Genomic DNA, 27,226 nt, shown 5'->3' on the forward strand with positions numbered 1-27,226 from the left:
CCCACTGTGTATGTGTGTACAGCTAACTTGGCTAGCGTTATCAACAGCAGAGGTGGGCAATAGGGTCCAGCTGCAGCGCCGGACGGCCGGAGTGCAAGCGGTGTGACGTAATTGGCAGAATCTACTGTCAATCAATGGTCTACCTGACACGCAAACTCATAAACAATGTTTCTGTACTGGAGGTGTACAGTATTTCAATAGGCAACCCTGAAAGGATTATTTTTCTAGAAGAGCAACACTAGCTCCCCCCTCTACTGATGGCCCTGGTGGTAATGCCAGTGTCTCCTTTTTGTTCAATGTCACTTAGAGCTGCCGCGATTACCGCATTACCGCGGTATCGCTGTTACATCACGGCCACCGCAGAGTAGGCTGAATACCGCGTCACCGCTGTTTTTTATAATAATAATAAATTACCCTCCTCTCGTTGGGCTTGCGGCTCTGCAGATATACCCTACTCATCTATCGAGGTTCCAAGCGACCCTATTGGGTACCAGAAAAGTCACGTGAAACATTGCAGACCACTGATTGGTCAGAAGAGAGACGCGTCACACGTTGTAGCGTCATGCAGTGTGTTACCACCAATCGGCAAGCGCGTATTAGGTTTTTACTTCCTGAATGTCAGATCATCACAACACGGCTAATAACATTAGCTTTAACTCTCCGCCGGAGTGGACTACATCGCTCCTAAGGAGTACTAAACGAGACATAATGATTTTACTGTCTGCAACGAATGTTATAATAAAAGCCCTTCGTTCTATACACTTGTCTGATTGAAAACTTTATTAACAGACCGCAGAATGGGACAACTCAGCACGCTCTGAGCAAAGAAAGGAACTGAGATATGAATAGAGTATTGCTTGCCTTGCTATTGTCCGGTAAATACGCTGATGTTATTGAACGTATAACTATATAATGTTAATGCCACAAAACGAATGCCTTTATTATAAAGTAGTAACTTTATAGTAATAATAATAAGAAAGGGTCGGGGGGGTTAGGGGTAACCACCCCTGCCCGCGACACCGAGTGAACGGCGCACGACCAGAGTGGAAACTTCGAATCCGTGTTTCACTTTCAATAACTAATGCGTGCTTGCCGAATCCCAAACAATATTCATGCTGCAAAGTCATCCTCTAAAAATAGACATTTAGACTAGAGGCAGGCTATATGCTATAAAGAGTAGACTACTACTAAAAAAAAAAATGCATTCAAACTTTTTATTTTTTATTTTTTGTGTGCATGCGGTAATAACCGCGGCGGTAGGAAATATTTTGCAAATTTGTGCGGTAAGGAAATAATCAATACCGCGGCAGCTCTAATGTCACTGCCTTTCTTATTAGGCCTAGTTGTTGGCTACAACTTTGCCACAGTAGGCATTAATCACTTAATTAATTGTTCAAATGTCTGTGTCCCATTCCCATTTGCACACGCAGATACACACACATGCACACAGTGGGCCAGTGACTTTGGTGGTATGTGCTATTGCACAAATGTGTGTCCCGTTTGCACATGCACGCACAGTACAAATATACATTTATTAAAAGAAAATTAAAAATGTTACTTGAAATATTTTCAATGTGCTCCTAAATCTTTTTGTGTGCTCCTAAATTTTTTCATTTAGGAGCACATGTGCTCCTTGGGAAAAAGGTTAGCGTAGAGCCCTGTAGCCATCATCAATTTAAAATATGCCGTGACCAGCTCCCATCGGAACATCCCTATTTTCAACGGCAATGCTGCCCTCGTCAGAGTTCGTTCACCGGAACGGCTCTCGCACCTGCTCCAGTCTCTCCGCGTCGTCTCTCTGAACTAACGACGTCTTCTCTCCTCTCTCTCTACAGCATCACTCCACATCGGCTAACATGGCAGACATTGACAAGTAAGTACACCTTGGTTTGCTACACACACAAAAAAAAATCTACATATTGCTTAACCCTTTCACTGCCACACTACAGAAGGTTAACCCTTTCACTGCCACATGACAAAGGGTTAACCCTTTCACTACCACACTACAGAAGGTTAACCCTTTACTATCTGTAGTGCAATAGTAAAAGGTTAACCTTCTGTAGTGTGAAGTGCCCAACGGTCCTGCGCCCGGTCATTACCTACTCACTCGGCTGCGTCGCTCTCTCTCGCGCTCGCTCTCCTCCCTTTCTGTTGGTCCCAGTGGCTCGAGAGATGACTGACAAGGTGGTTTGCCTTTTTTACTGCATTAGCAGGGAACAGTTTGCTGCATGTGTTGACTTATGATGTGCTTGTAGCGGCAGGCCGTGTGACGTGTCTGCCGAGCCACCGAAGGACCTCCTCTGATGCATGTTGGGATGTTTTTCAACCCAGGTTTTTAAAGTGCTGGTTTGCAGAGAGAAATGCATGCAAACAGTGCTTAGAATCTTAACAGATTTACATAGTCTCTAAACCAGTGGTTCTCAACTGGTCTAGCCTCGGGACCGAACATTTTCCTTAGTCATTAAGTCGCGACCCAAAATTTTGAACCACTATGATTTATGTAAAAAAAAAATGCAGTAATACGCAATCTTTCAAAACATGAAATAAACACAAAAAAGTTCAACAAAAGTGCAACTATTGCTAAAAACCCAATGAAATCAAATAATGATAAATAATTATGCTTAGTAGATTTCTTAGCTTAACATAACACACCTAAGTTTGGGGGAACTAATGGGATAACTGGGGTTGCAACAAAAGTGCAACTAGGGCTAAAAACCCAATGAAATAAAATAATAATAATAATAAATAATTATGGTTCTTAGCAGACTTCTTAGCTTAACATAACAGACCTACAGTAAGTTTGGGGGAACTAATAGGACAACTGGGGTTGCAACAAAAGTACAACTAGGGCTAAAAACACAATGAAATAAAATTATAATAATAAATAATTATGCTTAGCAGACTTCTTAGCTTAACATAACAGACCTACAGTAAGTTTGGGGGAACTAATGGGACAACTGGGGTTGCAACAAAAGTACAACTAGGGCTAAAAACACAATGAAATAAAATAATAATAATAATAATAATAATAATAATAATAATAATAATAATAATAATAATAATAATAATAATAATAATAATAATAATAAATAATATATCCTTCTTAGCAGACTTCTTAGCTTAACATCCCAGGGAACTAATGGGATAACTGGGGATGTTGTTTGCTCCTGACAAGTCTTAAAGTCTTGGGCGATGGTAGACAAAGCAACTCTGAGGTCATGCTCAATGTCCAATCTGTTCCTCTAATTTTATTCAGCTGGACCAGAGCTGAGGAGGCCACTTTCACAAAGATAGGTAGTGGAAAAAAAAAAGTATAAAAAAAAAAAAAAAAAATCCTTTTTTTTTTTTTAACATGCATCCGCGACCCACTCAAGATGGCCCCGCGACCCACTTTTGGGTCGCGGCCCACCAGTTGAGAAACGCAGGCCATATTTCAAATAATCAAAATATTACTTCATTCATTCATCTTAAACATTCTTGATTTGGGGGATTGGTAGTTCCCATGAAATCTGAAGTTGTTCAAACGACGAACAGCGATCCACCTTGAATTAAATCACACAGCTGAGTGAAACCTTGTTGGCTGCGTCACAGTCACGAAAGGGGCTACTTAATTCATTAATCCAATCCACTTTATTTATAGAGCACATTTAAAAACAACAACGTTTACCAAAGTGCTGTACAAGTCCCACAACATAAGATAAATAAAATTTAAAATAAATAAAAATTTTCGAAGCTTCGAATTAAAATTGAAGCTCGGCCCCGAAGCTTCGATTGCCAAAAAAAACTTTGAAGGTCAGCCCTAGTATGTATATTGAATTTTTTATTTCTTTATTTTAAAATATTTGTACATCATGGACAACTGTATAGTAAAAATCCATACCTTTGCATGGATCTATGACAGTATACCTCCCAGCTTCAGGGAGAAAGGAAATAATGAGACATAGGATGGAGGGAGAGAAGAGAGGAGAGCAAGACAAGAGGAGACAGAAGGGGGAGAGAGAGACAGAGGAGAGGGCAGTGAGGGAGAGAAAGAGGAAGAACAGAGAGACAGGAGGGAGGGAGACAAAGAGACAGGGAATGGAGACAGAGGGGAGAGGAGACAGCGAAGGAGAAAAAGAGGAGGGGGATGGAGAGAGACTGCGAGAGAGAAAGGCAGAGTAAGAGAGCGGAGGGAGTGAAGGAGGAGACACAGATTGGAGAGAGACAGAGGGGAAGGAGGGACAGTATACCTTCCCCACCAGGCATGGCATTCAAAGCAGCCTGGTAAACCAACCACAGCTCAGGAGGAAGAGATGTCTGGGATGAGACAGTAGGATGTCTTTTAACACATTGGCGGCCATTGGGATGCGTCTAATATCACTCTAGACCAGTGTTTCTCAACTGGCGGGTCGCGACCCAAAAGTGGATGTGTGTGTAAAAAGATTTTTTTTTAAATTTTTTTTTTTTTCACTACCTATCTTTGTGAAAGTGGCTTCTCAGTTCTGGTCCAGCTGAAGACAAAGCGGAGGAACAGATTGGACATTGAGCATGACCTCAGAGTTGAGAGTTGCTTTGTCTACCATCACCCCAGACTTTGAGACTCTTGTCAGCAGCAAACAACATCCCCAGTTATCCCATTAGTTCCCTGGGATGTTAAGCTAAGAAGTCTGCTAAGAAGGATATATTATTTATTATTATTATTATTTTATTTCATTGTGTTTTTAACTAGAGATGTTCCGATACCATTTTTTCCTTTCCGATCCGATTCCGATACCTAAGCTTTGGGTATCGGCCGATACCGATATTTATCCGATACCAGTGCATACATAAAAAAAAAAAAAAACGATATTATATAAATTTTTTATAAATATAATTTTTTTTTTTTTTTAACAAATACTGTTTTATATATACTGTTTTTTAGTCATAACTAGAAAGTAATGGTATTTATTCAACAACAGGTGATTGTATAGATTTGTATTAGTATCATTAATCAATGAGTATGGGGCTTCAGCACTGCAGATATACCCTACTCCAATGATCCACACGGACATTATACGTTGCTGCACTCGCTACCCACTGGCTCTGCAGATATACCCTACTCAGTCTGTCTACAAGGCTCCGTTCAGTAGCAGTCGGATCTGTTGTGATTTTTGCACAATAAATATTCAACATTCTCTTTTGAGACTCCGCCTCAGACTCTTATCATTTGGCACTAAAAGCTAAACATTGTCGCCGATATGGCTGTCCGCAACATGTCATTAATTGTGTACGCGACGTGCAATTGTGCAATGACAACGTTACCGTTAGCTAGCATGAGCTACCGGTATATGGGAAGACCATAGAAGACTGTAACGTTACTGGTGACATTGTGATTTAACTTGGAATACTCCTTTGCCAACTTGCTGTACTTTGCTTGCAGGTCTGCAGCCATTATTGCTGGATTATATGAATAGCCCCAACTTTAGCCAAGGTAATGTTAAAGCTAGCTTTCGGTTAGCTGTTCAATGCTAATAGTAATAACACCAGCCACCAAGCGAACCCATGAGCTCTCCGTCAACACCGCTCTGTCGGGACGATGACATTTAAGAAAGTATCTGCTGTTAAAATGACAAATGGCATTGACACTTTAATCGATTAAGCACACGTTTGTTTTATAATGCTTACTCAACAGACCAGTGTTGTTGATAAATTACGTCATATGGTATCGGAGCGCAGCATTAGAGGGTACTCGCCGATACCGATACCAGCATTTTAGCCAGTATCGGCGGCTTTTCCGATACTCGTATCGGTATCGGAACAACTCTATTTTTAACCCTTAGTTGCACTTTTGTTGCAACCCCAGTTATCCCATTAGTTCCCCCAAACTTAGGTCTGTTATGTTAAGCTAAGAAATCTGCTAAGAAGCTTATATTATTATTTTATTTCATTGGGTTTTTAGCAATAGTTGCACTTTGTTGCACCTTTTTGTGTTTATTTCATGTTTTGAAAGATTGCATATTACTGCAAATATATATATTTTTTTTTACATAAATCATAGTGGTTCAAAATGTTGGGTCGCGACTTAATGACTAAGGAAAATGTTGGGTCCCGAGGCTAGACCAGTTGAGAACCACTGGACTAAACTATGCACAGAATTATGTCAGTCTACAAGGTCCGGATTCTACATGGTCCGGCAATGTAGACCTTGTAGACTCCACTACAGACCAATTATCAGTGAATGTTCATGCATTTTTAAGAAGGGCTACTTCCACAAAAAAACTCACAAACATCTCAGTAGCACCTTATCTAAATGTTCTATTTCATATATGGAGATTCATATTTATTTATGTATTGCATGCATTTCTACATTTTATTTCCTATTTTGTTTATTCATCCCAGTATCTTTCTTTCTTATGTGTGTAATTCTACAAGGCATGTAGGTGTATATGTCAGGGCTCGAGACTAACGATGTCCCGTCGTCCCGGGGACTATCAAATATTGATTTGGGACAAACAGAAATCTTTTTTGGGACGCAAACGGGACGGAGAGGATTTAATTTTTTTCACAGGAAATGTCAATTAGCCGACTTGTCAGTGTGCGCATATATATATATATGAATTATTCTACGTTAATAAAACATACCTGGTGATCAACTACAGTTTGCTGTGAACATTATGATATGTGTGTAGTGTTCTGATAACGACGGCTGGGCAGCGGGAGCTGGATGCTGGATTTTGCGAGAAGCATGCAGCTGCAGAGCCGCAGAGCTGGACAGCTGTGCCTGCACAGTGCAATACTCCAATTCAGCCATTGGCAATTCAGCCGTTGGGTGGGGGGCGCTGTTGAGCGGGCCTGTGACCGGACGTGAAAGCGCCCCTGCTCTGCGGCTCTGCAGTTGCATACTATTGGGATTCGTTGGGAGCAGCACGGAGTCTCGACTTGGGACTTATTTTATTTGGGATATAATGACTGGATACGCAAAAGTAGCCTAGTTTTAAGTTAAAATATTATAAATCTACATGCCTTGAGGATGTCATTCTTTATATAGCCTGCCTATCAGGCAAAAATATGCTTCAAATTATACCGTGATATAAATTTTAGACCATACCGTCCACCCCTAATTGCTAGTTAACGTTACTGACTAACGTATCAGACCACTGATTAATCCATAGTTCACACTATTTTATTCTTATTTTTTATATTATTATATTATCTATTTTAGTCCTATTGACCTAAATGTTTATTGTTGTTCAATGTAAGCATACATAGTCTGCTCTGTAGTGCCGAATTTCCCTCTGGATTATTAAAGGATTTCTATTCGATTCTATACTAACGCGTAATGTTACTACCATTGCGAGTTAATTGGCATAACGTTACATTTATCGAAACGAACACGGAGAAATAGACGACAGGCTATAGGCAAACTTCACTTCAGCTACACAATGAATCCATATTCAGTGAAGAGGGCCCGCTGGAATTTAGCAGCAGTTATCAATATCGACCAGGAGGACAGCACGATCTAAGGGATATGTTTCATTACTAGTCAAGTGTCATTACTTTAGTTATCAAAGATGGAATCTCTGGACGCAATGACATTACCGTAATTCCTCTAATAGTAACCCCGGCTTGTATTTGTTTCAACTGTAGCGGTTACCAGGCTTGTATTAGGAGGAGGCATGTATAAGAGAGAGGCCTATATTTCTAATTTTCAAACAGATCATAATGAATAAATCAACATTTTGTGTCAGTTTGAACCCAGTAAAATGTACTGGGTTCATTTATTGAAACCAAGTACTGTATGAAATAGTAAACGGTGCAATTACAGGTGGTCACTGGTCATTTCAACGTTTTCAAAGTGAAATCAAGTAACTAGCTCAGTATGCAGCTCAGTATATTAGTAACCCGGCTTGTATTAGGAGGTCGGCTTATAATTGCTTAGCTCAAGAGCGCACCCGGCCATTAATAGAGACCCGGCTTGTATTTGAATACCGGTTACTATTAGAGGAATTACGGTATATAGTTTAAAGCTAAACTACGTTTTTCTTTCTTGTTAGAAGAGGGATAACTTATTCAGTTAGATTTGATTTGATCTTTATTTATCTCGAACATTTTCAACCATAAACACACATTTGTAATAACAAAAAAAACTAAAACGAAATAAAATACAAATACATTTAAATATATTTTCCTAAGGAAGGAATAATCAACATGGCTCCAATTGGTTGACTATAACAGCACCGTGACCAAATATCCCTATACTAGCACCTTGTTAAACACTTTTTTTTATATATATTTTTAATCATAATTATTCTTGTGTAATCTTTCCACCTGGGAGCCTTTTGACTAAATCAATTTATTCTCCCCTTCTCTGAATGGTGTTTCTTATGGCAATAACAACTATAGACGACAACCAAAGTAAAGAAACAACAGTTGATTTTTGGGACGGTTACATTCACTTTGGGACGGTTAAAATTGTATTTCGGGACGGTTCTGGGACGGTGGTGAAAAAAGTTAGTCTGGAGCCCTGGTATGTGTTTTAGGATGATATCCTTCAAACAGGCAATAGTGATGATATCATTTGGGCAGTGCTGAGCTGGGTTACTTTCCTCCAGTGTATTTGTCCCCCGGCCCCACCCAATGGCCCCATGCACACACGCACACGCACACACAAAAATTGTTTTTTTTTTTTACTTAGATTTTTTTTTAATGTTCTAAGCTTGTGCCATCGAACGAAGCTTCAAAGTATTTAAGACAGCCCTAATACATACTGTATATTTCTAAGTTAAAAAAAAGATTCCTTGCAGCAGTATTAAAAAAGAAAATTTGACTTTTTATTTTAAATGGGACCATGACTTGTATTACAAGATACAGACATAAAATGGATGTCATCACATTGTAATTTGTACAGGAAAACCACACTGTCACATACTGTTAAAAGTAAGACAAATATTGCGATATGATATTTTGGGCCCATCGCCCGGCCCCAACGCCTGGGCTTGGGTCGGCGCCTGCCTTGCCTCCTACCAAGATAGACGGACGCACAGGAGCCTGTCGGCCAATTCAGATAGCGCTCTGTCTGTTTGATGGATGGACCTTGACATTCGTCCCAACAGGAGTGGCATCTCCAGGGTGTCACTCTTCACAGGGAACAAAGGCCCTCTGCCAGCGAATGGTTGACACGCGTACACATACACACTAGGCTTGGGCGGTATGACGGTATTACGGTATACCAGGGTATTTAGAAATCCCGACGGTATTGAAAATCAATACCGTCAAAATCACAGATGCGCTTCAGTTTCTATTACAGTGAAACAGAGTTTTGAGTGTAGTGCACACACGTGCCAGCAGAGGGCGAGACCAGTCCTCACTAGTGGAGCGAGTGGATCACAACGGTGTTCACGTTTTACGGTAATGTTGAGACAGTGCTGTGAAAATACCGTACAGCGTCGTGGTAACGAGAGTTGGTGTGTTGTGCACTGGTGGAGCAAGCAAATAATCTGTCTCTTATTATATGTGAACTAAAGAGTACAAGGTTTACACAACAGCCCCCACCCGCTTTTTTATTGTATTTGTACCTGTACTAGGGGTGGACGGTATAAACGGTATACGGTATAAACGGTATGAATTTGCTCTACGGTATGGATTTTGAGTATACCGTGTAACCGGTAGTGCAGCTCTAAAATAGCAATGACGTCATGTAACCACAGCGCGACTATTTCACTCGCATTTGCCCCTAAAAATAGATAGAATTAGTCATAGATAATAGATATGTGCGAACTGGAAAAAGTTATTTAGGAGGCTTCGCGCAGTGGGCGTGCCAGCCCCTACCGCACGCATGTAAACACGGGTCTAGTAGTCTAGTGGGACGGGACACGGGAGCTGTCGGCGTCTCCCTGAGCTAACGTTAGCTTAGCTACCGTTACTAAATGACCCAGTCAACTATTCACTTTTAGTTTAATACATGATGGGGCATTGTCTAACCGAACGGTATCTAGTCGGCCAGCTACCGATAGCTCCTGACATCAACAAACGCTCCACAAAGTCTAGTACTAGAGACGTGTATGCTACCTGTTAGCTCACGTTAACGCAAATTAGTTCACCGTTCAAAACGAAATGTCCCATTGAACTAAATAATTCACTGAGGCGTTGTATTAACGTTATATATGCAGTAGCTACAGATAGCTCATGATATCAATGTCTTATAACACTGATTCGATGCGTATTCGAGCTGAGGGCTTGCTAACGTTATAATACCAATACAATAGGGTCCAGGTGCAGCGCCGGAGAATCCTGGCCGTAGCTCTGCTCGAGGCTACTAGAGTATAGGTCCAGGTGCAGCTCCGGAGAATCCTGGCCGTAGTACACAGACAGTGGAGCTTGTTGCGTGGTGGCGATGTCTCGCAGATAATACCAGTACAAGTCTAATTATATAATATATATATTTTATAAAAAAAAAAAAATTATATAAAATTAAAAAAAATTTTTTTTATCAAAAACGATGATACCGTGATATATACCGTTACCGTCTATGCTTCAAATTATACCGTGATATAAATTTTAGACCATACCGTCCACCCCTAACCTGTACTATCCGCTGTCAGCTGTTTATCTCTCTCTGAGCTTGATTAACTAGCGTTAGCTCAAGTTAGCTAGTGTTAGCTCCGCGGCTAATCTTAGATTACCCTGAACTAAATCAATGACTAGAACATAGAAGTAGCCAAACAGCGGGAGCATTTCGGGAGCATATGACCAAAACCCAGGCAATTTCGAGCCCTTAACACTTTCACTGCCACACACGATATCTCGGGTTTCCGATAGTTATGTTGAAAGCCACTCACGAGATTTCTCCGATTTTTTTTATTTATTTTTTTTTAGCGATCTGAAATCATATTGCATCACGCAAGCCTACCCGAGCGCCGCCGGCGATCATATGTGGAAAAAAGCGCCCCCTATCGTCTCCCAGATGACATAAGGGATTTTGGAATGGACTCAATGAAAATGGATGGTGAAAAAAATCCGGTACTCCATATTTTCCAGTCCACTGATCCAGCCGGGGTTACCACAGTTCATTCTGGAGCCTCTCAGCCCCGCGGAATCATGTGTACTACTGTATCACGTTGGATCCATACACTTATCGATTTTTTCGAATGGTGATCAGGAATTGGAATGTACCAGTTGGATACCATCTGATGTCGGGTAAGGAATCTATGTTATCAGTGTTAGGATAATCAGACTAATTTTGATGAAGATATAGGCTGTTTTGTGAAATGGGCTCTTTCGGTTTCACTGTAAAAGTCCGAGAGGAAATGAACACGGCGATTATCCGTGCGCGGCCCGAATGTGCTTGCGTGCACGTATAATATTGATCATCTAGCGTTTATTTGAAAACGATTCATAAATAGGCAGACGAATATCAACGTTCTGGAATATTCCAGTAAAAGACTATTATCATAGAATGGTCCAGAATGAACAGTTTTTTATCTCAAAACGGGTGCTTTTCTAAATGCTCTGAAACGGAAATGAAGCGATAAAAAACCAATCTGCCTTGACAGCACTGACTGGAAAAGTAGTCTTTGATAAGCGACGGGCAGATTAGACACATAGCCATAATTTAAAACATAGATTAGGCGATATTAACGTTAACATTGAAGTGGACCGTGGCATCAAGGGGGTAAAAAGGAAAACCCGGCGTGGCACTCAAAGTGTTAAAGAATCAAATAGTCTGCCATGGCTAGGCTACATGCTAACGCTAACGTTATTGTTTTGAAATGCGCAACGGTCGGGAAAACCTGGCAGCGATAAGGGAATCGAAAGTCACGGGAGGCACACGTTTCCAGGCATCGGACAATTAGGATGGTTTTCGATTCCCATCCCTAACTACGGTGCTGCAGGCGAACTGGCTACCATTTTTTTTTTTTTTTGATCTTTTCCCCCCTCGTATACCGCCCAAGCCTAATACACACACTGTAACACCACCCATCTCTCTTCCCAGAGTGACGGGAGGGATGGAAGCTTGTTCAGTTGATGACTTGGCTTCTTGTTATAGCCTGTTAAATACTGTGCTTTTTGTTAACCACTCATGGGTCGGGCAAATATGGGCTAGTTTTGCATAACACGCCTGACTATTGCATATCCAAAGTAATTTGCGATTTATTTTACTTTATACTTATAGCACATGCATGAGTATTGTCTCCTTTGAAAGGAAACATTCTGAACTTTCTTCCACAACAGGAAGAATCACAGCCCGCCTCTATAGCGTGCATAAGTACACATATACTATCGATAATCTAGCGTTTATTTGAAAACTATTCATAAATAGGCCGAAAAATGACAACGTTTTTGTGTATGCTAGAATATTCCAGTAAATTCCTTTTATCACGGAATCTATATATTTTCCTGAAAAACGAGGGCTTTTCAAAATGCTATAAAACGAAAATGAACCCATTAAAAAAAAAGAAAAAGAAATCCGTTTAGACAATGTTGACTTGCAAACAAGTCATTGATAAGCGACGGGCAGATTAGACACATAGCCATAATTTAAAACAGAGATTATGCGATCACAACGCTATCATTGAAGTGGGTGCTGGCATTTAACCATGTTAACACATTCCCTGCCACGGTTATATCCATCAATGTAGCCTCACTGCCACCACTCTAAGCCTATGGAGATGTTCACCTTCTTGGCAGGGCTATAACTTTTTAAATTGTATTGCTAAATTGACATTACTATGGCCCATTCAACATCGATTATCTATCGTTCAGGATGTAGGAACGTTATACTTTTTCATTCATAGATTCTTCCAAAAATACCTTCTAGAATGTGTTTTTATCGTTTTCTGCAGTAATTCATAGAACGTGAGTTATAGGCATAAACTCATATATAGATTATCAACTGCCGTTTATTCCCGATACACGCTATATTAAAAAATGCAACTGTATATGATAGTCAGTAAATGCTTTATGTAGTATGGGTGATATATTGATCAGATCGGTTTGCAGTGAAAAGAATAAACAATTGGGCTGAAAATAGCGTTAGCGTCCTCTTACCGTGCGTCAATGAGACTGGCGGTGAAAGATCCCAGGTATAGGACGTCGATCGCCTAGGTCCATTTCCGGTTTGTATGTCGCAATAAACGCCGAAATCATATAGATTATTAAGTTTATAAAGCGATCGATATGTACATTGTCTGTCGGGAGTCATGCAACAATATCTGACGGCCGGACGAATTAAATTGACACACAGCCCCCATATCCTGTTTACCAGTGTAACTCGCCCGACCATCCACCAGGCGGCGGTATTGAGACGTCGTTTTTTTTAGCTGTAGGGTCCAGCTGCAGCGCTGGAGGTGTATATATGAATTATGAATGCCATGGCGAAAAAATGAAATATTGATCTCAATATCGCTGTACAGCGTGGTCTGGCGGTATAAGCATGGCGGGCAATAACGTTTTAAAGCGTTTCCGGCGGTGGATGTGTTAATGGCTGGCACTCAAACTGTTAAGGCAAAGAAGTGGAATGTTATGCAATGGCCAAGTCGATCACCTGACCTGAAACCAAGCATTCATTTCACTTGCTGAAGACAAAACTGAAGGGAAAATGCCCCAAGAACAAGCAGGAACTAAGACCGTGTTGCAGTAGAGGCCTGGCAGAGCATCACCAGGGACGAAACCCAGTAGGGGTGGACGGTATGGTCTAAAATTTATATCACGGTATAATTTGAAGCATAGACGGTAACAGTATATATCACGGTATCATCGTTTTTGATAAAAAAAAATATTTTATATAATTTATTTTTTATTTTTTATAAAATATATATATTATATAATTAGACTTGTACTTGTATTATCTGCGAGACATCGCCACCACGCAACAAGCTCCACTGTCTGTGTGTACTCTAGTAGCCTCCAGCTATGGCCAGGATTCTCCGGAGCTGCAGCTGGACCTATACTCGAGTAGCCTCGAGCAGAGCTACGGCCAGGATTCTCCGGCGCTGCACCTGGACCCTATTATATTGGAATAACGTTAGCAAGCCCTCAGCTCGAATACGCATCGAATCAGTGTTATAAGACATTGATATCAGGAGCTATCCGGCTAAGCCGGATATATAACGTTAATACAACGCCTCAGTGAATTATTTAGTTCAATGGGACATTTCGTTTTGAACGGTGAACTAACTCGCGTTAACGTGAGCTAACGGCTAACAGGTAGCACACACACGTCTCTCTCTACTAGACTTTGTGGAGCGTTTGTTGATGTCAGGAGCTATCGGTAGCTGGCCGACTAGATACCGTTCGGTTAGACAATGCCTCATCATGTATTAAACTAAAAGTGAATAGTTGACTGGGTCATTTTGTAACGGTAGCTAAGCTAACGTTAGCTCAGGGAGACGCCGCCGACAGCTGAGCTCCCGTGTCCCGTCCCACTAGACTACTAGATCCGTGTTTACATGCGTGCGGTAGGGGCTGGCACGCCCACTGCGCGAAGCCTCCTAAATAACTTTTTCCAGTTCGCACATATCTATTATCTATGACTAATTCTATCTATTTTTAGGGGCAAATGCGAGTGAAATAGTCGCGCTGTGGTTACATGACGTCATTGGTATTTTAGAGCTGCACTACCGGTTTAGACGGTATAGTCAAAATCCATACCGTAGAGCAAATTCATACCGTTTATACCGTATACCGTTTATACCGTCCACCCCTAAAACCCAGTGTCTGGTGGTGTCCATTATGGGTTCCACACTTCAGGCTGTCGATGACTGCAAAGGAACCCAAGTATTAAAAGTGACATTTATGTTAGTTTGTCCAATTACTTTTTGTCCCCTTTAACTCATTGTCGGCCAACAGCAGAGGGCGCTGATGGCCCGTCAAGCGCCAGTGCTTTATCCAATGTTTTATACCGTGGTGAATATGAATATATTTCTAGAGCGTTCTGTCTAATCTCAATAAACTCTAGCAAATTGAGCTTCAATGTATTTCCTTAGAAATCGTGCCATTTGTCGCTTGATTTATGAATCGTTTTCAAATTAATGCTAGATTATTGATATGTGTCATCATGCACGAACAGAAGCAGGGTCTGAAAAATCGCTTCTCCGTACTTTGGTCGGCGCGAACCGCACACACACACACACTCCGATGGCGGTGAAAGAAACATCTGATCAACCCAAGATTGGTAACATAGAGTCCTTACCTCACATCTGATGTAATGCAAAAAGATTAGTAATCCAATTCCTGATCGCCATTCCAAATATTGATCGCGTTTATTGATCCAACGTTATGTCAAACACAATCCACGCTGCTCCGAGTGTCCCCAGTCCAGTCATGTGTGATAAACGTTACTCTTGCCCGAGAAGGAAAACCTGTACCGGACTTCTTAGATCGATGCACAGCCCCAGCCAGAGGGATTCCAATGATGTGCAATACCAGCCAGGAGGGGTAGGCGGCGGTATTTGCCCTTTGCGAGCTCAGACCCATTCCCAATGATAACATCAGGCTGGATGGATGAAAAATGAATGGATATAGCTAATAAAATAAATAACGATTAAAACCAGAGATTTCTCAGGTTTGGTGCCCAGCGCATTGAGAGTTAACCCGAGATATTTCGGGTCTGGCCCCGAATGTGTTAAGATGTGGGGTGTACATGTAGAAACTAATTCCTACAAAGTCTGCAGTTGCAGTACATCTTGATTGTTTAATGTCAAGTCCATTGTGGTGGTGTACAGAGCCACACATTTTCCATGTCTGTCCATGTTTTGGTTGACACTTATCTCTGCCTTCCCTTCTTCCCTCTCTCTCTCTCTCTCTCTCTCCCCCCCACCCCCTGAGCAGCAAAGACCAAGCGGAGTTGGACCCAGATATGGAGGACATGGAGGAGGTGGAGGAGGAGGAAACTGGAGAAGACGTCAACAACAAAGGTGAAGCTTCTGCTCTGTGGCAGTAGTCATCTGTTGATCTGGACATCTCGGCTCGTTATTCAGCAGGGATTTGAAGCTTCAGTTGTATTTGTCACTGAATAATCCAAGCATCATTCTTTCCATGGAAAGGTTTCAATGCGGTGTGTAAATGAGCCATGTGGTTGATGGGTTTTGTGAAAATTCTTATGATATCCTTGACTGAGAAGAACTGATTCTCAAAATGAAATTAATGCTGGATTATTATTTCTTCAAGCTATTTCTAACGTGGGCACATGTCAAAAACTAAGCATTCGAAATGGTGATTTAGGCATCGATTACCGTGGCAACGATTGAACCATAGACGTGTTTGGGGTCAGCCCTACTATTTAGACCCAAGTTATGAGGTGGACTTTGGATGATTTTTTTTGCATTCGCCCAGCATAGATTTGAAATGCAGTTGAGCTGGATGACATGAATCCACTGCTTTTTTTTTTAGGCACATAAAGATGGTGTTTATCTGTCCTCCTTTGATGTTCAATAAATGATTCATTAGATAATTTCTCTGGCATTAGCCTACTTGCCGCCCATTGTGGATGGAATTAGATTTGTGGTTTGTTTGCCCCTCTTGTGTATTTATAGGCTGTCTGAATAGCCGTCTGAAGCAGCTAGCCTCTTGTTGGGGCTGATCAGGCGCGCCCAGTCATTTGCCACTGCCACTCTGAGCTGTCACTCAGCCGGGGGGGGGGGGGGGGGGGGGGGCGGGCGGAGTCGGTGATGGTCTCATAAATCTGTAACAGAAGAGATTTCACAAGCACACTGGGCGTTTTGAAACCCCACGGCAAGAGCGTGGCTGCTTGGCTCGACGATGTAAATTATGCAGCGACCTCGCTCTCTCTTCCGCCCCGTCTTCTCTGTTGTTGCAGATGCTTGTTGTTGTTCTCGTGGAGGTGGGGGCTCTGTAGGCGGCAGTAGGAAGTGTTTCCATATTGCTGTGTCGGGTCAACGCCTTGTATCCCCAAAAGGGTTAACTTTTCAGGAAAATTTATAAGAAACTACCTTTATCTTTACCCCAATTTCCTGTTTTATTTTAGGGCTTCGTTTGCTTTATAGGACAGTGAGGGGCAGGACATCTGGGGTTAGAGAGCGGGGGATGACATGCAACGAAGGTCTTAGGCCACATTCAAACCCAGGACGTTGTGATTATAACCATGTGAACCTTCAATTCAAATAAAAACATGGGCATTTTACCCAAATTGGAGATGCAAGGTTTTCACCCGCAGCGCTCTGTTGAAAGTGGGGGACATTTACATTTAGTCATTTAGCTGACGCTTTTATCCAAAGCGACTTACAAGTTCTGTACGACAGGTCATCGGGAAGGGTACAACTCTTATCAGCTGAGTAACAATGTTCATCAAAGTGTTGCATGTTACAGTGTAGGTTAGTTTATTCGGACATGTGCATGACAGTAAGGTTAGTTAGGGTTAGATGTTTATTTTTAATTTTTATTATTATTATTATTTCAGATAATGGTTGAAAAAGTGCGTCTTTAGTCGACGGCGAAAGATTGGACGGGATTCGGCTGTCCTAACTGGGGTGGGTAGTTCATGCCACCATTGTGGGGCAAGGACTGAGAATAGGCGGCTTCTCTTTGATGACCCTCCCGGAGCTCGGATAGGAGTAGGTCTGAGGTGGCCAGAAGATGCAGAGTGTACGGGTCTTGAGGCTGTGTAGTTCGGAGGTAGGCGGGAGCGGTTCCCTTTGCCACACGGTATGCTAGGTCGAGGGCCTTGAAGCGGATACGTGTGCAGCAATGGGGAGCCAGTGCAGGTCCCTAAGAAGTGGGGTGACATGGGCCGACTTCGGTAGGTTTGAGATCAGGCGGGCCGCTGCGTTTTGAATGAGTTGAAGAGGCTTGGTGGCAGTGGCCGGGAGGCCAGCTAGCAGTGCGTTGCAGTAGTCGAGGCGGGAGATGACTGTTGATTGGATGAGGAGTTGGGTGGCTTCTTTTGTCTCTGGAAGGAGGCTCTGATAGAGCCATATGAAATCCGTTTTATTATTTTCCAAATTCCATTTTATTTTTTCCCAAATTCCGTTTTTTCCGTTTTAATATTTCAGAATTCTGTATTTAGCTTTTTATGCTCATTTTACCATCAGAAATAGTGTCTAATAAGTGGGAATGAATAAATGTCTACAATTGAATATGACATAACAGTCCATTTAATGTTTTTAAGTGCTGCAACTCAGAAATACAGTTACATTTTACACAATACTTTTCAAAATAATATTGTGACAAAATAAAAATACACATTTCAAGTGTAAACAATAGATACAGCTAGCTACTACTGACATTATCACAATGTCAGTAGCCTAGCTATATCTATTTTATTGTGATGAAATATAGTAATGCATAATTTAGGCACCTTTAGTTTAGTTTATTTCGTTTATAAAGGACAGTGTATAATGACAATCGTTTGCATTAAACAAATGGATTGCACCAGATTTAGCAAGAAGCTATAATTTCCATCTATAGTCCTATGTACTGTAAAACGTTTCATAGCTATTTAAGTTTATTTCGATTATAAAGGGCAGTGTATAATGACTCGTTTGCATTAAACAAATGGATGGGTGCACTAGATTTAGCTAGAAGCGATCATGTCCTAACGTTATAGCTATTTAATCACAATAGTGTCGCAAGTGTTTTTGTGGCTCCAGTCCACGGAACGTTGACAGAATTAGCAAAACACCTTATCGCCGGAGGCATAAAAGTCATTAGGATACTGCTCTGCTCTGAATTGAGGGCTTATTGGGGAATTTATTAGCTTCTTGACGATGTAAACACCGAAGCAGCGAGACGCTTGGGAGACTGCCTGTGTTGTGTGTAACCCGCTCTAGCGTCCGCCTCCCCGGTCGCGTGTGCACCAAGCGTTCCACCCAAAAACGGAATTTCAGTCCAGATTAGGCCAAATTCTGCAATATTCCACGTTTTGCAGTTGATTCCATTTTTATTGGTCAATTCCGCGATTCCGTCCGCGATTCCGTGAACGCGGATTTCATATGGCTCTAGGCTCTGAGCCGCTTCGCCGTGGAGACCAGCGCACGTGTGTTTTCTGACTCGACGCCGAGTGTTGGTCGAGCTAAGCTCTAAGCCAAGGATCCGTCACTAGAGACACGGGACTTCCTCACTCATCTCCTCTGATCTCCCAGCGCTTTGAGAGATGATGGGAATGTGTCTTGATGCCTCCTGACTGAGTTTTTTCTTCTTCTTCTTCTTCTTCTTCTTCTTCTTCTTCTTCTTCTTCTTCTTCTTCTTCTTCTTCTTCTTCTTCTTCTTCTTCTTCTTCTTCTTCTTCTTCTTCCTGTGGGTCCCAGCCAGTCCTAGGACTCGTTTTATAATCTACACATTCATACATTTGAACGATGCCTGCAACTATCTACACATCAGTCAGACTTGGCTTAAAATGCTTTAAAATCGACAGTAAACCACAATCCTAAGCGACAAGCGTATCATTGATGTGTTTACCTGTATATGACTTGCATTGCTGGCGTTGTTGATGGTAGTGCCTTGTAAATGTTTCATCTAATGAGTACTGCACGCAGGCTGCCAACTATTCTGTTATTTCAAAAACGACACTGAATAAGAGATGATGTGTAGAACATGAGTCACGGGACTCAAACTGTGACATAACCCATGGAACTCTATATTAATAGTATTCACATGATGTTCCCTTCCTTCCATCCAATGTGGCTCAATCAATGCCATAACCGCAGCTTATTGACCACGATTGTCATTTAACGAGTCAATCCCGTTTGCCAAGTTCTCTTGTCATGATGACGACGACAGTCAATGATATAATAGAATACTATGGACGATGCTGTAATAGAATACTGGATACTGTAATGTAATGGGATGCCTGTCAAATATGTAGGTTGATGTATATGTTGCGTTGGTTAAATGGGACTGCATTTATATAGCAGCTTTTATCCAAACATGCTTTACTTAGGCCACACGTTCACCTATTCACTCAACACGAATGGCAAAGGCAAACATGCACGGTGTCAACCTGCTCTTCAGGAGCAGTTGGGGGGGGGGGGGGGGGGGGTTTAAGTGTCTTGCTCAAGGACACTTCGACACGCTGCCGGGAGGAGCAGGGATTGAACCACGAACCTTCTAGGCTTCTACCTCCTGAACCACTGTTGTCCCCTAGTAATCTTCCAGCTAGTGTTTGTTCGGATACATTTGGCACAGTTTTGCTTGACATTGGTGTACCTGTGTGAAAATGTAGCTAACTTGTATGTGTGTGTGTCCACAGCTCGTCAGCTCACAGTACAGATGATGCAGAACCCACAGATCCTGGCCGCGCTGCAGGAGAGGCTGGACGGTCTGGTGGGGTCACCGTCAGGCTACATGGAGAGGTGAGGCTACTTTTCTGAGTCGAGCCAAAATAAAAGGCTGAGAGGGAGACTAGTGGGGGAGACACAGGAGAGAAGGTTCTTTATTGAGACAATAGGAAGGCTGAGAGGGAGACTAGTGGGGGAGACACAGGAGAGACTGTTCTTTATTGAGACTGTAGGAAGGCTGAGAGGGAGACTGTAGTAGGGGAGACACGAGAGGAATTCCCTGTCTCACCCACACAAGGAAGGACACCCCAAGACTAGGCCAATAAATCTTGAGGCAAACGATGCAAGATTTCAATGAAGCAAATCTCAATAAAAACCTGTTCCTGGCACAGCTTCTATCAATTTAAAGCGCGCACGACTTGCATGGCAAACGTGAGTTACGGCAATCCCCCCCCAAGGGCATGTGCTACAGCACGGCATATTGCTTGGCTCAAAAGCTCTCAACAGATTAACTTGATCAATGGAGGATGTTGCTCTGAGGAGGAGGCTGTTTTCTGGCTTGATGAATCATTGCTGGCTTTCTCACCTCCCCAAGTAATGGAGGTGGCGTGTTGATGGCGGCAACACTAACGGGTTAGGAATACCTTGTCAAAGCACTGCTCCCACCGTCCCCCGATCAGTGTGTCACACTTATTTGAGGATTGTTGTTAAACCGACTGCATGCACTCGATCCTCCAATCACTCCCGTTGCGATTTTGGAGAATCAAGAAAAGAGGGTGGGGTTTTTAATAGGCAGGTCCAAAACATGGTAATTGACCCAGAACCAGAAATATTGCTCACCGAATCACAATTCATAGCACTTTCGATGTGCCAGGTATGTCCTATTAAATATGGCACAAAAACGTAAGCACGGCTCATTGTTTTGGTTCTAAATTCAATCACAATGACCTGTTTGATTACTATTGCCTTTTGTTTGCCTACCAAAATGTCAGTGATGATAACGGGCTCCTTTTTTTGTGGACAAACCACCGTGCACCGTGACTCGCGACTGGAGACTAGCTCTGCTAGCACACATAGCCTACTGTGTACAGACGGTTTCAAACTGTATTTTAAATTACAAGGCAAACTAAATAAATAGACAAGAGAAAAATAAATCAATTTGGTCAGTATTGTCATTTGGCAAGCAAAGCCAAAGTTGCAAGAAAGACAAGTTTGTCCACTGTCTCTGGTTTTAAAGCCGCCCTGTTGCAGGTCACACACAATAAAAAAAAAAATGTATCTTTAAAAAACGTTGAAATAATTTTTATCGATTATTAAAATATATTAATTATATTATAATTATCGTTGTTGTTTTATCGCCCAGCCCTACTCCATCATTGCAGCCGAAGGGGCTTTTGGCCGTAATTACACAACGGCTTCAATTGTGAGACTTTGATCAAAGCCCTTGCATCAGATAGGAACGCGTACAGTGAGAGTGAGACGCTGTGCCCTGAAGAGTGCATTCCAGCCGAGGCAGTGACACTGGATGCACCGCAGAGCCCCTGTTACTTCTGCATGGAAAGTGTGCCTACTTCCCTTTACTGCTGGCAGGCAGGCTGTGTCACCCAGTCATACATGCAGTACACCACCTCACCAAAGTTCAAGTTTCTTTATTAGTTGTCGTACAAAAATACAGAAGGGCTGTACGTAAACTTTTTTTGCACATAGCACTGGTGCTACACAGGTTGATAGTTTTGTAGCACAGGCCAAAATCTTGTAGCACAAGTATAAAACGTGTTATATTTGTAAGTCACAAATGTGCCTATTGTATTTGTTATTTAGTTGCAGTGCCATGTTTGTAATTTTCATGCTGACAAGTTGACGTCACACAGCCAGACATGTTGCGTGTAAGGAATTATGGGATTTGGTGTTGGATGTATGGACTACTAGGGGTGGGAATCACCAGTTTCATCACGATACAATATCGATTCTTTGGACAACGATACAATATTTGCCGATATCTGCCACGATACGATGCAGGTGCCTGCAATCGATATGAGACGATATCATAAGCCCATTTAACACAATCGGTAACATTTAACTATTAACTAGTAACTCAAAAAAGGTAACGAAAATATAATTTGAGAAACATTTATTTAGCTCTTCCAGACATTTAAATGAAAAAACAATCTATTGTTTTTAATACAAATAGACCTCTTGTTCACTGTAAAGTTCCACGTTTTGATATATTGAGCTTTAAACTTCAAGTAAATTTTTTTGGAACTCACAACTCACAACACTCAACCTAAAACCCCTTCCTCTCCCAAACCGTTTCTACAATTGTTTTATGTTGCATGATGATCATGAATTCATTTATTATTATTTTTTTATATTTGAATATCAACATTATCTGTCCATCCTCAGTAATCCTCAGTTTACTATAATATACTCCTGACTTCAAAATAGGCACACTGCTCTGTAGCCCTGCTCTGCTTTAATGCCAGCAGACATTAGCACGGACTGGGCGGATATGACTCGCCGAGTTGCCACGGGATTTTCAAAATAAAGATAATAATAATCGATAATAAATAAATAAATCGATAAATAATCGATAGGAACCGAACATTGTTAGCTGCCGGAGCCATAGATATTATGACTGGAGCTGCGCTTGTGGCGGAAATGAGACCCGCCACAGGATTTTCAAAATAAGAGTATCTATATGAACCGAATGCCTATCGCACCAGTGCTACTGAAGTAAATCCATTCATCGCACAGATCTATGTTGCTGTAGCACGTGCAACATATATCTCGCACTGTACAGCCCTATTTTATATGAAAGGTTTTTTCTGTTTTGCTCCCGAGAGTGTGCTAGATAAAAATAGATAAGTATAAAATAGAAAGTCAAAAGTACGTAAACAAAAGTGTTCAATATACATATATACAATACAGAGTAGAACAATTTTTGTAACTGAGTTACAATATACAGTACAATGCAGAAATGGGATGAGGTACAACTTAGGGTAACGTGCAATGAGGTATGAGTTGCACAATGTTGACATTGTGGTGTGTAGTTGTGTGATCGTTGCATTAGGGCTGGGCGATAATCATCGCGATAAATTATTTCCTCGAAATAAACATGAAACGTGGTCGCAATGTTTCGATATATCGATTTTCCAAGCTTGGACCAAACAACATGCATATGATCCAGTGGCGGTAGGTTGTCCCCTGGTGGAATATAATAATCTATGCACTGGGCCGTGATTACTGCGTAGAAGAATGTGCGCGGACTGATGACATCAACTCGAGACATTCAGTTGTTTTGGTGGTTTGAAATCACGCGGCATAATAACGAGAAACATTCATTCAGACTGTTGGATATAACAAAATGGATTTATATGGACATGGACACATTCATGGAGATTCAAGCCGGGACCACAACGCTTCTCAAAGGGTTGGCTTGACACGCGACGGCTCCAACTCGTCTTGTAATGACGTCTTCGACTCTTCGTTGGTTCTATCGCAGCAAAACAAGTGAGTCTATGAATAGCCCGTCGGTGCCGGCCATAAGAAGTTAATTAAACTTGACAGAAATGTATATCGACGATAATTATCGATATCGAGTTATATGAAAATTATTTTATTATTTTATCACGCTAACGTTTTTGGCCATATCGCCCAGCCCTACGTTGCATTATGATTCCCTGAGCTCCTGGCAACGGTAATTGGGTTAGTGGTGGTGGTGGTGTTGTTGTTGAACCGGATGCTGCTTCTAGCGTTACATAGTAATCACCGACTGCATTTTGGTTTTCATTGCAGAATGATGTGGTCACAGAATTCTTGGTTTTGTGTATATACCCGTAGATGAATGTTCACTCCAAATGCTGGTTTATGCTAGGCCACATGTTTTTATACAGTACATGGAGGGGACAGGGGAACGATTGGCAGAGCAGGTGAACTCAGTCGGGAGCGTTGCATTTTCTGTTACCATAGAGACAACCGAAACCTTTGCCAAAGCATAAATGATTAACATCGTTCCACGCCTTCTTTTATGTCAATGGCTGTCGAGTGTCAAGTGTTGTATAAGGCCCTAGCATAAATCGGCCTTAAGTCATCGCTACAGCTGTGACATTCTTGACACAAGGAAACGGATGCTGCTAGCATTATTGCAACCCACCATAAAAAAACAACTCACTTAGACGGGATGTTTTTTTTCTATTTTCTCACCCGACTGAATTTAGTTTTCATTATAGAATGATGTAACAGAATTTAGTTGTGTATACCCTTACATGAATGTGCAGCTGTGACTTGGCCTACCGGTCAGTCCAGTTTTGTTTTGTCTTGTATAAATGTTTCCATTGTCCTTCCTCTTCTATCCATCACTGGCCCATTGAGGCACATCGTCTCATGAGTCTACCTTTTTGCAGCAGTGATGTCATGTATTCCCCCCCCCCCCCCCCCCTCTTCTGTTGTCCCCCAGCTTACCGAAGGTGGTAAAGAGACGCGTCAACGCCCTAAAGAACCTCCAAGTGAAATGCGCCCACATCGAGGCCAAGTTCTACGAGGAAGTGCACGAACTGGAGAGAAAGTACGCCGCTCTCTACCAGCCGCTGTTAGACAAAGTACGTCCCCTGAAGTTGTTCCTTCTGATTCTGACTATTCACTGACTTTCTCCGCTGTTGCTGTAGAACTGTACATCGTTTTGGGCGTCACTTCCATCCCAAATCGCGTATTGCACAGTAGGGGAGGGCCATCGAATTTCAAATCGATTATAAAACGATTGAATGGTTTATGCACGTATTGGTTTCTCTCAAAAAAATATATTTTAACTTGTTTCTACCGGCGCCTACACTGTGTAGTGTATTGAGAGGGGACTCTTACTTACTGTTAGACCGCTGCGCTATCTAGCCAGGTAGTGTAACGGTCTTAACAGCTGGGAGAACAGAAAAGAAAGATGAAGAAAGACACGCAAGTTGTTACATTGTAGCAAAGTTTGTACGTTTGCCAGTCGTTTCACTAAGCTCACACATTTCAAGTGTGTGATGTAACTTTTGGAATGAATGCTTTTGTTCCTGAAACTATCTTTGATTAGTATTCGAATAGTTCCCAGTGACTTATCAAATAAGCAATTTTGCCCATCTCTATTCCCCAGCGATTGTAAAGCTATTCACAAGTGATTGGAAGTCTTAACCCTCCAGCCATGTTAATGTGATACGCTGTCTGTGGCTGGGTTTGTTAGCTCAGTATTATATCGTAGTAGTATACGAGGCACTGCCTAATTAATACTCGAATGAGGACTCTGTATAGGCTGTGACTTTGAAGGCATATCAATATTCAGATATCCTAACCTCATTCATTATTAGATTGCAAGGTGAAGTTGTGGCTCTTAATCTGAAAATACTCGCCATATAGCTCCAATAGCTGCCAGGCTAACGTTGGCAAGCAAACTAACATACTCCTTAGAACCCCTTTAGATCTTCTTTCTTCGCTTAGACGGGATGTGTTTATTACAATTTTTGTCTTCAAAATAAAAGCGTCTGCAATTTCGTTGCCACATTTTTGCCCCAATACCTACGTCATTTGAATAGTCGAATAGCCGCGCTAATACGTGGTCAGCTAAAAAAATAAACGGCGTCTCAGAGTGAACCAATCCTGTAACACTGAGGTTGATGTGGTTTCCCCCCTCAGCATCTGAAGTCATCTGTATGCAGAGATTTCCATAAGTCTGCTGCTGCCGCTTATCCGGCGCAAACAGCCTCGCTGGCTTCAGCCTCCCTCCCGTCTGCGCTTTGAAGCTCACTCAAGATTTAGCAGGAGAGTCTCTGATTAAAAAAATATTTTAATAAATAAAAATCAGACGGAGGCCGGTCCATGGATCCAATTGGAGCCCTGAATATCTAGGATGGAAGGGGGAGGGGGACACTTTAAGTGGGAAAGGTGGGGCTGGGGGACACACGCATGCACACAGCGTCCCGCATCCGCCGCCAGCCAAACTCCTGGGAAATAATGCGTGGTCTTGGCAGGTCGGCTCATTATTTCTTTTATCTTGGTTTACACAGATTAGTTGTTTTCTTTGCTCTTGTTGCCCAGCGGTTTTACCCTCTCCCCTTTGCCTGGTGGTATAACGGGGAGGAGAGGGTTCAATCTGTAATGAGATCTTCGCTTCCTGCTCCGTTTTCCCTTCAATGACTTAACGTTGTACAATAAACTTTCGCAATGCTGTTTTATTTTTATTTTAGTTTATTATGAAGGAGATTGTGAACGTTTGCTCCATACGATGGCAGGCGTGACCGTGACATGAGTATAGTGAATATGCTCACAGATTCAGATTCCTTTATTAAGCCATATGTGTAACCACATTGGTAATTGTCTCAGCGTTAGACTATGCATTTTTCCATACATTTTCTTTTCACATAATAACAACAGACACAGGACAAAGACAGTGCAGTGCAGGATTTATCATTTGAATAAATATATATATATGTAAAGTGTATAAAGTCACGGGAGTCATTGTGTATAAACTCTTTAGAAAGAGATCCAGATTGAATGCATTTGAGATCACGTAGGCTAATACGAGGGAGTCTGGTAAATGTGGGTACAAATCTCAACTTGTTCGTCCGTCCCCAGAGGAGCGACATTGTCAAAGCAGCCTACGAGCCAACAGACGAGGAGTGCGAATGGAAGGCGGATGAGGAAGAAGAGCTCACAGTAAGTAAGAAGGTACAGGTGACTCCTACGCCTGCATGCCTCCCCCCCCCCCTGTTCCCCCCCAGTAAATAGACTTATCTGTGGCGGCCCACCCCTATATCAAGGACCCATAGGGGTGGGAATCACCAGAGGCCCCACGATTATCACTATACTAGTCACAATATTGTAATATCGCAATTTATTACCTTTTTTTAACTGCAATTTATGTCTCCAATGGAAAATAACATCCACAATAAAAATATATAACTTATCTAATGAGACTCTTGTTCACCTCACTCCAATCATTTGTATTATATATAATACATGTTTTTATCTAACTCTTGTTCACCTCACTCCAATCATCTGCTCTCTAA

At 41.9% G+C, this 27,226-nt stretch overlaps 1 protein-coding gene across 4 annotated transcripts in view; it reads left to right on the forward strand.

Moving 5' to 3' along the window:
* The window catches only part of nap1l1 (nucleosome assembly protein 1-like 1), an 88,661-nt gene that overhangs the window by 27,403 nt on the left and 34,032 nt on the right, over positions 1–27,226 (forward strand). For 2 of the 4 annotated variants that reach the window (XM_084330437.1, XM_084330439.1), the window contains exons 2-6: positions 1,836–1,873; positions 15,787–15,872; positions 20,162–20,264; positions 24,646–24,787; positions 26,793–26,885. In XM_084330437.1, the coding sequence (XP_084186563.1) occupies positions 1,857–1,873; positions 15,787–15,872; positions 20,162–20,264; positions 24,646–24,787; positions 26,793–26,885 (441 nt within the window). In that variant the 5' untranslated portion in view covers positions 1,836–1,856. The remainder of the gene's footprint in view (positions 1–1,835; positions 1,874–15,786; positions 15,873–20,161; positions 20,265–24,645; positions 24,788–26,792; positions 26,886–27,226) is intronic. The other 2 variants (XM_084330438.1, XM_084330440.1) reach the window with 1 other exon arrangement.

Source organism: Notolepis coatsorum (genome assembly GCF_963971535.1).
Source record: "Notolepis coatsorum genome assembly, chromosome: 15".
In the NCBI taxonomy this organism is placed as follows: Eukaryota; Metazoa; Chordata; class Actinopteri; order Aulopiformes; family Paralepididae; genus Notolepis; species Notolepis coatsorum.